Here is a 13,342-nt window from a genome sequence, read left to right as displayed (position 1 = left end):
GTGCTTCCTTTCCCTTCCAAGTCTTGATCAGGAATATTGTTGCAATGTGAATGATACCAATGTGAATGGGATCACTTTAGCTTTTGTATTTACATTTTAGCATATACTTTGAATAATAAGGATTTTTTATACGAGAGATTTTGAACCTAGTGTACAAATTTTCCGTTAGTGCTACATTTTAAACCTATACTACCGCATCGACTACATATATAGGATTAACCAAATTGATTAGTGGGACTTGAGAATTCATAAATGTTTTTTCGCCACAGTAAATTGTGTGAACGACACATATAAACAAGGTAATCACGTTTTCAGCGATATGATCAGGTGCGAGAGTTGAAATTTTCTAAAAGATGTAATGGTACGATGTCTCAATAATTTGACTCTTTGGCATAAGATCGCTCAAGAGTGAACTATCAACTTGAGATAGTGATTGACATTCTCAAGACTCTCGATATTTCTTAATGCGACATCATTGACAAATACCATCTCGCGGATGTTGTGATCTCATCCATGTGGTAGCAACACAATCCTAAAAATAAGGCGATCTCCAATGAGTTTTGTGACAAAAATTGGTGTCTTCTCCAAGCACTGCAGACACTGAGGCATCGATCGCGAAAGATGGAGTGGTATTGGAAGAACAAAAAAAAAAGAGAGTCTTGTGCAAGGTACTCAGGAAAGAAGCAGCAGAAACCACAGAATTTATTGGCAATAATGGTTTATGTACATACGCATCAAATACCGCGCGAGTAAACATTCCTGGCGGCAGTTCCAAACTCTCCATCATGAGCTGAGAGTACGGGAAAAGGTCATCTGCGTATGTAAATATAGCAAAGTGATTTTTAACAAATATGTATTTATAACGAGTTTTTCTCGATCGGAAGCACATGAGTGGTGTGTCTCGTGTGTTGGCAATTGTGGCCACGATCGAGTCGCGCTTTGCGCCACTCTGTCTAGGAGTTCGCGATCATTTGAGGCTTTGATTCCATTAAAGAATTCTGTATAGGCACATTTTTTGCAATCTCTGCTTTCCCTCATTCGATCACACTCGATTGAGTATTGCGAGACTGAAGAAAACTTTTTTTGTCTGGGACTACTATCGTGAGATCTTGAGTGTCTCTGCATCTGAAACTCTTCTCCTTCCTTGAGAGTTCCGAGTCCGAGTATCTCAAGTGGTCTATCTCGCGTGTTTCTAATACTAGCGCTAAAAGCCGATCTTTAATTGCTGCCCATTTGGATGGGAATTTATTGGAAAGGATCACCATATTTCATAAGTTTAATCTGACTTGTTGGTTGCGATTTTTTTTGTGTAGCGTAATTTGATGGTTTATGCCATTGACATTGACGAAAATTTACATAACATCACCAAATACATTGAGTAAGGAAAGGAATATTTTTGCACGTTGATTTTTTATGTGGATCTCATGAAAACTAACACAGAAAAACATTGCGGACATTCACACACTTTATTGAGGCAAAAACAGTATAAAAATCTACACAAAACATTTTAAACAGAGGGCTTATCATTCAAAAAACGGTAGCCCAATTCTCAATCATATAAACAATTCATTATAGCTATATAGAACAAATAGAACTAGTATAATAGACTATAAAATTCCTATATATCAGAGTTAAAAGAATTCTGATTATTTCTATGACTTTTTAATGAGAAAATTTCATGTTTTACATATATTTGATTTTTCACTTTATAACTTATTTTTACAACTTTTAATCCAAAGTTTATCATCACTTCGATCAGGTATTTTTTTTTTTACTATTTTTACTCCACAAAGGGAGTGATATATAATCCATCGATCGTATTGGAAATCTGAAGTATCGAATTTTTTACACCACGCTGCTTGTGCGTCCGACCATCTGTTTGTCCTATATCACGCATACAGCCCAAACGGTTAGAGATAGAGACATGGAACATTAGGATGACCCTCTCCCCTCCACCCTATAAGTCAACCTTAGGACCATTAAAATGCCCCTCGTTTTCCCTGATTTCTCTTCTTTCCCAAACAAAACATGGTTTTGGAGATTACTCGAAAATGCATTGTACGATTTTTATTTCATTTTCAACTGTGTTTAGACGGAAATTTCTTCTTTATATGAAAATACCGTTGAATCATTCTTAATAACGGATTTTCAAGGTCAAAGGCTCTAGGGAAGGCATTTATCAATCGAATGAGGTCTTATTTGAGCTTGTTGGAAAGATTTTAGAATTTCCGATAAAACTGATCAGTTTTTAATCGGTTCTTATCCAGTAGTGAACCGATATCTAATTTTTATTCGTAATTCAATTACATTATTCTTAAGTTATATTCGGCAATGTTTTGAATGATTTTTTAATTAGTTTAAATCGGTTGTGAACCGGTAAACGCTAATTGATGCAAAAGAATTTTTGAGATAAGCAAATAATAAAGCCTGGGAACCTTTGTCACCCCTTTTTGCGAGTGTTTTACCAGGGCTGACATGATAACTTGTTTTCGATACTATCGACTGTCTATAATGAGAAATTAAATGATAGTAGGTTTTCCTGTAACTAATACTCTCTCCGTTCCGAAATAAGTCGTACGTTTGGCGAAAAATTAGGGATTAAGGAATAGTTTCAGAGAATGTTTTTGTTATTTGCAAATATCTTGTGTATGAACTATCCTCCATGTTCAGGCATAATATGGGGATCCTATCACGATGGTGAGTTGAGGAATCGATATGTTGAAGTTGTCCATTTTTCGCGGTTTTTTTCAAAGAGCTCCGGTAGATAGTTAATTAATACAAGATGGACTGTGATTAATATTACAGGCTAGAATTTGTTCTAAATTTTTAGTATGCATAAGTAGAACTCAACAGTTATTACCGATACGACATTTTTTATATCTCAAATTTTGCAGAATGAGCAGTAGATAGATTGTATAGGGAGCATGGTACGATCTGTGGGCTGCAGACACCTAGGTTCTATTTGAGCCCCTTATGTCTACCCAACAAACCTTACTCCAATTCTGAGAATGAGCAGTAAAAAGAACATCCTTTTTTTTATGTGTTCGAATATGTGGATGTAAAATGGTGAGAGATAGGGCTTGGGACCTTCAGCGGACCCCCCATAAGTTGACCCTAGGACCATTTATATGTTTTTCTAAAACATATCCAGAATTGAAAAAAAAAAATCGCACGACGTGTTTTCGAGTAATCCTAAAAAGATTATTTTGGAGGGCAAGGGGAGGGGTGGGGGCAAAATAAAGGACATATTAATGGTCCCAGGGTCAACTTATGGGGGGTCCTCCGAAGGTCCCAAGTCTGTATCTCTCACCATTCTGCAGCTATTTTAGATTGAAAATAAAACGCCAAAAATAAGACATATTTAAGACATTCGTTCCTCAACATACCATCAAGAATGGACCACAATTTTAGTACTGGACATTAGCAATAGTTCTTTACAAGAGATAATTGTTGATACACAAAACATTTACCAACAAACTTTCCTCTAATCTCAATTTTTCCCAAACGTATGACTTATTTCGGAACAAAAATTTTTTCCAAACGTACGACTTATTTCGGAACGGAGGGAGTATAAAATTTTATCAGCAATCTCATTATTTTAAGAATGTCACAATGAATGGCCCAACAATGCATAAAAAATCGACATTCACTTAATCTAACAGATATAGATTTATCGATACTATCGATTCGATAGTGTAGAAAAGTTATCATTCCATCCCAGATTTTATATTCAGTCATTCCTTTTTAATATGATAAACCCCTTTGGTTTTCATATTAGTGTAGCTCATTGTGATAAATGGATGTTTGTAGGAAATAGCTTAAAGAAATTAAATTTAGCAACAAAGTTGTGATGACTCCATGCAAATTGTCTCATTTGCCGAAAAAATGTTGCCATTCCCATGCGTGAGAATAATAATTTGCATTAAAACTGAAAGAAAATGTGTTAAGTTTTCCGCTTTTCGAGGGAATATTTTAATTTAAATATAGTCACAAAACTTCTTGAATAGTCCAAAGACATTGGTTTTGGGCTGTGTGTGAAGATGAACACATACATTATTCTGCCAAAATGGAATTTATTTGAGTATTCACGTTACATAATTCAACGAATTTTTGGGTGAATGAATCAATTAGCAGTTTTCGAAGGAGTGTGACTATGTGGTTGGTCATCAAACTTAATAAGATTCATGTCTGTCGGCATTGAAAGTGAGAATTACAAATGACTCTCAAGTTCCATTAGAGTGAAATCCTACAGCTGACCACTCTATCACATGCTTATCTGACGAATTTATTGTGCTAAGCTAGGGAAATAGGGAAAATGTGTTTAGGATGGGAGCTGAATGTGTGATAACTTTTCCAATGGATACACCTTGAGATGGATTGTGTTTGCGTGCTCCAAATACTAAGAAGCACTTCCATTGATCAACGTCGGAAAAATACCTCAAAGAGTTCAATTTGGTTACTTCGTCAGAGTAAAAGTAACACTCTATATATTTGATGAAATCTCACTAGTAAAAATCTGACTCTCCTTCGTGTGACATTAATTGATACAACTATTAAGATTTCTAATGTTGAGCGTATTGATCCCCATGTTGCACGCTAATAAGAAATCAATGGGTGGGGTGAGAGAAGTGATTAAACATAATGCAATTAATCACATTGACCCGCTTGAAATGCTCATCTGCACAGTTGAGTACTAATCGATGGACCTCACCCATTAGTAAATACCACACCAATGCCATTTGAGCGTACTAAATCGATAATGATTTCCTCTTGAGATGGTCTTTTAGGAGAATCTTGATTTTTTTTGTGCGTGCAAGTGCCTGAGAAACAACCATGGAGATGATTTTTTGTCGTCCCCAACACTCCATTATGCAGACTGCAATTGGGCCTTTCTCCTCGTGGAAATTCCATTTCGCGGTGATTGACACCAGTTTCGGGAGGTGGATGTTCAGTTCGATACCATGACATTAAAGCCCATCACTTAATGCATCACAAAATTGACGAATCTGACCATTAACGAGATGGTATTTTGCCGCATGATTAAAGTTTTGCAAAAGGTTTGCAAATTTTGAGTGATAGCCCGCTGGTTAAGAAATATTTCAGGAATTTATCAAAAAGGGTGGTAAAATATCCGAAACTGACGGAATGTTCGAACTTGTGACTTTCGATAGAATTCTTTTAAAATTGTTATAACGTTATTTGGATGAATAAAGTTTACTGATCTAAGAATCATCTTCTTGATAGTTAACAAGACAGCGTTATGCCCTACACACACTTGCGACTTAAGCCGAGAGACGACTTAGTGGAAAATGATGGAAATGAAGTTTAACCATTATTTCGAATGTAATTACGCTAAACCGTCTCTCGGTTAATCCTCATGGCCCTTACAAGTCCCTTCTTTCAGAGTAATTCCATGGTCGCTATCTTTAATTGTTTGGTCTCTAGACCCCGTAATCGGTGGGCAAACACACTAGAAATGCTGAATATCTTATGAAAATCTTTTGTTTTTTTTTTTGAGCTTTTTAAAGAAATGTACATAAGAAACGGTTTTTACAATTTCTTGTTTTACTTAGAGTAATAAATTGCAAAATTTTTTATATTTTGCTGATTTAGAACCTAGAATTTCATCTTGGTTTTAGAATTTTGTCTACCGTTTTAACAAAAAGGCACGATAGGTACATTTATTTTCTGTAGAATAACGTAAAAATTACAAATTTTTATACACGTTTTTAAGCTAAAGCCCAATTTTTTAAAGTCCATATAAGTTGTGGAAAATTGGATATTCTTTTTATAATGATTCCATCACCGAGAGAAAAACGGGGGTGCGATTAACATTTTTTCCTCATAACTTTAACACTTTTTAGGTGAAAAAATGTATGTATGTATGTAATTTATGTGTGTAATTTATTTGCCAACATGTGTCTTTACAAAAATTCTCTATACCATGCGTCCGCCGCCGACTCAGCGTTGGTGACCAGCCTCCAAAGCCAAACGGCGGAATTGCTTCTTCTCAGGCTGTATAGTCTTTTGTCAACTATATCAACGTTTTTTAATGTTAATTTTACATCTTTTTAAGGGTAAAATTAATATGAAAAAGGGTAACTTTAACCCCTAATACACTTAAAAAATATAATATTTACACCGATTTCGGATCAATACTGCAGGGAAAAATAAACATTTCCGGAATGTTATTTTAACTTTTTTGGATTTCTCTCACTCAGTGATGTCACAATTAGGTAAGGTTTTTAGGATTTATTTGAGGAGAAAATTTCTAAACATCTTTGGCTTACACAAATTGAAAAGGAGCCTTTCTTACCATTTTGCTGTGGAGGTTGGTCTTTAATGCTAAGACGGCGATAGATGTCTAATTCCGTTTTCACTAGCAAATTTGTGTCTAACTGAGAGATAACCAGTTTTAAAAGCTTTTTAGTTTAAATGAACTAATTATTAAAAATATAGATCGAACAAGCAATTTTATTTTCATGGAAAATATATAATTTAAAAAAATACCAACTACGGATTTTTACATACGGACCAAAATGCATCACCCTATGACCCAAAAACTCAATTAATCTTCTTACTAAAAGCTTCCTAAATTAAATTTTTATCATCGCTGTCCCGTTGGGAAGCATTAAGTCAGGAACAAGACATTTAATCGATAAAGTGATGCTCCTGAAAGATAATTACTGTTCGTGTTTCAATTCCCTTGTCACTTTTATCCCGTGATGGGATAATTGATAATAAAAATCTTCATCTCTTGTGGTATTTCAGATACTTATTCGCCCGACATTGATGGGGACTTGGTGACTTCGAGGGAGCCTGAAGCTCATGTAAGAAGAAAACGAAGTCATCACAGTATGATGTCGCACAATGAGTACACGATGGAGATTCTGGTGGCTGTGGACAAGAAAATGCAGGAATACCATGGTGATGCAATTCAGGAATATGTTCTGACACTCATGTCCATTGTGAGTTGATTGATTTGCCGCCAATGGTGTTGATTATTTGCAAAGATTTTAATTGATTTTTTTCTTCTTCTCTCTCTGTCTTTGCACGAAGGTGTCGAGCATCTTCTCGGATGCCACCATTGGAAATTCCTTGAATGTCGCTGTGGTGCATATTCTCCTGCTGAAGCATGATCTTGTAATGAACTCCAATCATATAGGTATGTGTTTCTTTTGATAAATCTACCGATCGGTGCACTTGATAATTGAGCAATTAGATATTATGAGAAATTTCATGGACACAAAATTCAATTGAGAGATTGAGACAAAATGTAGGTCATGCTAAAATGGTTTTTCTGTGCCCTAAAATTACCATATAAAATTATACGCATCTCCAATTGATGCTAAATGACTCCATACATTATGGGATAAATCTTACAATCTAATCTCTTTAAAGTGCATAATCAAAACCACATTCCAATTTTCATGTTAGAAGATCATTTATTGTGGATGCGTGTGGTTTTTTTTATTTTTGTGTTGTTAAATAAAATCTCGCGCACAACAGGACAGTCGATGTGAGACAGTATTTGAAATCCAGAGTGATTTGCTTGATGGCGTGTAAAAGTGGATTTATTAATCAGAGACGGGGTGTTGCAGCAATTATTCACTTTGTGTGCAAATATTATATTTTAAACCATTACTGATGGTCTCCCAGGTGCTGAGGGAGATCGGGTTTTATCCGATGTAATAAGCACTCTTGGCAACTTTTATTGTACGTGTAGAAATACCCATTTATTCTAGTGTATAATATTCGAATTACCGAAGAATTCACCAATCATGGGTAATAACATGTTGATCATATTGGATTTGTTGGAAGCAAAAGTGATTGTTGGAATGCAGTGGAGGTGCCTGGTAGAAACAGACAAAACACTTTGTTTGCGCATTATTTAAATCATAGCTGGATTAATTGAAATAAGTTGATAATTCCGTTCTTAATTTAATTGTTGCATGATTAACTTGAAGAATTGTGTATCAATTTATTCCTGTTCTTGTTGTTAATTGTAGAATTTACTTAAGTTTCTGATAATGATGAAAATACGATAAATGGAGCTACTTACATTGAAAAGCACCAGGAAATTCTTCCTTAGTCATATAACGGGTAAGATGGAGTAATTCGGAATCATGTTTATTTTGGAATTTTGAAATTAACTCACTGTTTCAGATGGTCCAAGAGAAAAAGAAAACTACAAAAATGTACAAGACTTTACATTCGAGAGTACTTCATCGTTGTTTTTTTTTCTTTTGCCATCTAAAACTGTTAGGAAATCTCAAAGTTTCAAATTAAACTTTATTCCAAATTACCCCATCATACTTCATACACATAATGAGAAATAAAAAGTTCATCTGGGGGATCCTTTTAAAGGGATCATGGCCGAAAAGGACGCTTTTCATCAGACCAATAGGATGAAAATGATAATTATTCGTTTAAAAGTAATCCAAATAAAGAGTCATAAAATCCAGTGATATTTTTAAACTTTCCTGTATTAGATCGTTTCTAAGCATCAACACTTAAGCGTGATTTTGTTAGAAAAGCCCATAAAAAATTAATTGAATAGAACACTTTTTCAAGACAAAGACCAGTTGCATTCCAAACACCTACCTGACATAAATGCGACTAAGGTTATAGGGCTCTGAGGAGTCCCAAAGCTCTATTTGGTTAGAAAAGTCATCAGTAGAAAATGTTCAAAAGTTTCATTTCGCTCCTTGGAAATTACAAGGGGCCAACTTAATCTAAGCCATTTTTCAGGAGACAGCATGAAAGATTCAACTTTGTATAAATAATTATCTCAATTAAGTATGTTAATAAAAACAATATAATTCTTTTTTATTTGTATGAGCATTATTATAAACATCGAAACATACATATTTTTACCTTTCGAAATATGTTTTTTTATGAGTTAGCTCTTTGTCATTCTAAATGATGCGCAAATTTTCATGAAATTAGAATGACACGGGATCAACTTGCTTGAGTTAGTCCCTTGTTTTACAAAAATTTGAACGATAAATCTATTTTGTGCCCCTTGACTTCAAGCCAAACCGCGCAAGCAATCATAAAGAGTAAAATTTTGAAAATCTTTTCTAATAACGAAATTTATTAACTCATATCATCTGAAATTTTATTAAATTCTCTGTCTGAGTACACTAAAACCTCAAAATCGCCAAAAAGTGAGTTGGCCCCTTGTAATTTCCAAGGAGCGATTTAATCAATTTCAAAACTTTACTCGGTAATGACTCAAAGGGATTCTTTCAATTTAAAGGAGAATGGTCAAAACTATATGGGCGCAGGTCCCGGAATCGCCACTAACGAAAGTAGGAGCATTTTATAGGTACAGATATAAGATTAAAAAATTGCCGAAACCCAGAACGATAAACGCTGTGAGAGTCCTTGTAAAAAAGCGTTTATTCTTCCGAAATATCGCTGTTTTGACAACGAATTACTCAAGAACGACTAAAGCGATCTTAATGAAATTCGGTATAGGGGCAGTGTATTACTTAAACTTTTTATTCATGTATACAACCCCCTTCCTCGACCCTCCATTCTTGTAGGTCCCATACAAAATGAGGCCATTTTATCTTACGACTTCTTTCTGAGAAGAGGTACAATGCTGAAATACGGCATGCGAACAAGGTTTAAAGAAAACTTTTTAACCATACATACCGAACCCTACTTCCATCATCTCTTCTGGTAGCCCCCATACAAAATGAGAGCATTTTACCTTATAATTCCTTTCTGAGAGGAGGTAAAAAGCTGAAATTCGACATGGGAACAAAGCTTAGGGAAGACTCTTTGACTAGCATACCACCCCAACACCCACTTGATGTCTGATAGTCCCAATATAGAAAGAATTCCTTAGCAAAAATTGCTATTAATCCACTGAATTGCATATTAGTACAACTTCTGTAGACTATAAATCGAGAAGCAACTCCAAAACCTTGATTACAATATCAAAAACATCATCTCTAATGCCAATTAGATTATATGAGGATATGTTTCTATCTTTCACGTACCAACAGTAACAGATCTTAATGAGGTGAAAAATGAAATATAAAAAATCTATCAATCAAGCTCGATCATAAAGTTCTTCGTGAGGATTGTTGAAAATACCTATTCTCAGAAAGGAGTTATAAAGTAAAATGCTCTCATTTTGTATGGTGGCTATCAGAATGGAGGGTTAGGAGGGAGAGAGCGGTATGCATGGATAAAAAGTTTATGTAAGACACTGATTCTATACCGAATTTCATCAAGATCGCTTTAGCAGTTCTTGCGTAATTTGTTGTCAAAATAGTGATTTATCGGAAAGATAGAGGCTTTTTTACAAGGACTGCCAGCGTTTATCGTCCTGGGTCCCGAGAATTTTATTAATTTTATACCAGTATCTGCAAAATAGGCCTACTCTCATCTCTGGATAAAGATGAATCAGTGCCCATATATACTTTTGACCAGGGGAGTGACATTAGCTCTGAAAAATGCTACCGGTTTTAGTGTAAATTTTTTCCTGTTTTCGTACATATTTCATGAGATATCTCCAAAAATACGTAGGTTGTCATTTTTGGGGTTTTCAGTTGCCTATTGGTTATTAAATTAGCTTTTATTTTGTATTAGTATTTTTTGCTAATTCATTTCACAATGACAGAAAACAGCTAATAAACTCAACAGATTTTTCGGCTCTCTAGAAACATATGTTCGAACCTAGGTTCGAAAGAACACCTTTTCGACAGGGAACCCATATTGACACTTTTGTCAAAATATTCAATTTTATTTAATGTAATTTAATAAACTAATAAGTAATGTGGCGTTTTTTCATTAATCTACGTTTTTCGATAAGGATAAGTGTTTAAATTTCGTATTCCAAATGGTACAGAGTAGGATGTCAATAGGTCCTCCTGACACAAGTTCTCAAAGTGTGAATAAGTGTTCCTTTCACCCTATTTTTCTTAATTTAGGGTAAGTGCATTTCACATGAATTTCGGCGTTACATTTTTGACAACATTGTTCAATATTGCAAAATGTCATCTATACCCCTCAAATGTTTATATTTGAGGAACTTGACTGTACTTATTTTCAATAAATCCATACGTTTCTTATTTTATAAAAAAAGGAATACAAGCATCTTTTATTTTAATATTAAAATATATTTAAATTTAATGTCTTTTCTCGTGATTTTTCAAAATTTGAAATTTCGTGAAACATTTAATACGCAATCCTCTATCAATATGACGTAATTTATCATTGCAACATATTTGCAGATTTTTCTTTTGCCTCAGATATTCTCTGAACTGTTTCTTGTTGTAGGCAAAAAAAGACGCTCTATGGAATGAACATGCACCAATAAATAAATTAGTGGATTACAATTAATTACGAGCAACAAGTTCGTGTTGTACGTTGATTGGGAATCAATCTTGGGCTATTTTCTTATGTGTCTCTCCAGGTGTCTCGGCGTCCAGTATGCTGGCGGAATTTTGCAAATTGAAGCAACGCTATCACAATTTTCAACACGATACAGCCCTCCTTTTAACACGCGAGCAGATTTGCCGGAATGCCAATGAGACCAAGTGTGACACTCTTGGGTTGGCAGAACTCGGGACCATGTGCCGGGCGACTTCTTGTTCTCTGGTGCAGGACAATGGACTGTCGGCGGCATTCACAATAGCCCATGAATTGGGTCATGTGTAAGTATATTACTGACTTGCATTTTCTTTGCCATTTATAAAATTTATTTCAAAAAAAAAAAAAAAACCGCCAAGCTCTTTGATGTTATGGCAAATTGTTAACAGCAATTGCCACGTCATCCCTCCTGATTTGTACTACATTTTCAGAGGAAATTGTCGATAATTAGCGCAACATTAACGCCTCCAAATTTGTCATATGAATATCTGTGATTGCTCACGCTATGGAAATTGATAGCCTATTGAATTTTCTCGAGCAATTGCTGCTCCCCTTTTTTTATTTGGACGTGAATGGATTTAGCAAAATTCCCCTTTAGGCAATTGATTTCCTATGACTCACAAAATTACTGGCGTCATCTTAGATGGACAGAGATTGTACGAGGACATAGAAAAAGACGCCACACGACAGGGTGAATCTCCATCGGGTGAAATTTATTTCCTAGCCTTTGTGCTATGACACGCAGTCACGTTTTGTGGCCCATAAATCACACTCTTTGATGCTTCCTCAGACAGCTCACAATGATAGACAAGGCGGTTTTATGTGGTCATTGAACGTGATGTCACCAAATGACCTTGTTGATGATTTGCTCTCATGATCTGGAGAACTCATTCATCCCCTAAAAATTTTTTTGGCGCGAACACTTAATATTGAAAAGAATAGAAGTGATTCTTTTAGGCATATCAAACAAAATTCGTTAATCGTCGGTTAAATCAGCAACTGGGCTATCTGCATTTGCTGTATATTATATATTTATTACAAATGATTGCGCAGCTATGCGTCATCTGCAACAAATATAAATATACAAAGCAAATGTAGATAGCCCAGTTGCTGATTTAACCGATGATGTATGTAAAAAAGGTTTTTTTTAAAAATTTTGGTTTTATGTGAATTTCGATTGACATGCATGAGATTTTGTTTAAAATACTTTCATTTCAGTTAGTAATTGCTTTTCGTTGTCCATTTCGATACGTACTGGAATTATGAAATAATATGACAATGTCATATGACAAATTTTTATGTTAAATTTGAGTGTAGGATGACATTGAACATTCAATAAACACTGAATGCCCATTACGATGATAAACATAGGATTTTCAATTAGTTTTTCTAAATTTAAAATTTAAAAATTTGAAATTTGTCATAATATGACAATGTCATATTATGATATTGTCATACTGTTGCAGAGTTGCCCTACAGAGTATATAATTGAATGGGATTTTTTTTAAACTTTTGATTTTATTAAAAACAAGGAATTTAACAAGGTTTTGTAAAAACCGTAAAAACTTAAACATTTTCTAAATTCGAGCAAGAAAGGTATTAAAATTTTCTAAATTGTCATGACAGAATTTAAAGCTATGCTTGCCAAATTTTACTAATAGCCTAAATTTGTGAATTTTAATATGTACAAAAACTAAAAAAATCTATTATGGAATAGAAATAAATTCTAGAATCTGATTGAAAAATGAGTATAAGTAAACTTACCGAAAAAGTTTCTTAAAGAAAAATCTATGATTTATTTATAGCACATATTTCGCTCATGATGTGTCCTCCCGCATACCATTTTTGGTGTGTAGATGATGGAAGCTAAATGCTTCAATTTAGTGAAGTGGAATCAATAGAGAGATTCCATATGAAATATTATAACTATTTCAGTGACACATCAATTTGT

At 34.5% G+C, this 13,342-nt stretch overlaps 1 protein-coding gene across 3 annotated transcripts in view; it reads left to right on the top strand.

The window, feature by feature from the left end:
- LOC129807895 (A disintegrin and metalloproteinase with thrombospondin motifs 20) overlaps positions 1 to 13,342 on the top strand; it is a 135,483-nt gene that overhangs the window by 84,712 nt on the left and 37,429 nt on the right. For all 3 annotated transcript variants that reach the window (XM_055857513.1, XM_055857496.1, XM_055857504.1), the window contains 3 exons: positions 6,772 to 6,968; positions 7,060 to 7,165; positions 11,435 to 11,675. In XM_055857513.1, coding sequence (XP_055713488.1) covers positions 6,772 to 6,968; positions 7,060 to 7,165; positions 11,435 to 11,675 — 544 coding nt within the window. The remainder of the gene's footprint in view (positions 1 to 6,771; positions 6,969 to 7,059; positions 7,166 to 11,434; positions 11,676 to 13,342) is intronic.

This window comes from Phlebotomus papatasi, chromosome 1 (assembly GCF_024763615.1).
Source record: "Phlebotomus papatasi isolate M1 chromosome 1, Ppap_2.1, whole genome shotgun sequence".
Lineage (NCBI taxonomy): Eukaryota > Metazoa > Arthropoda > Insecta > Diptera > Psychodidae > Phlebotomus > Phlebotomus papatasi.
The sequence above is the reverse complement of the archived record's forward strand: the minus strand, read 5'-3'. Positions and strand labels throughout refer to the sequence as shown.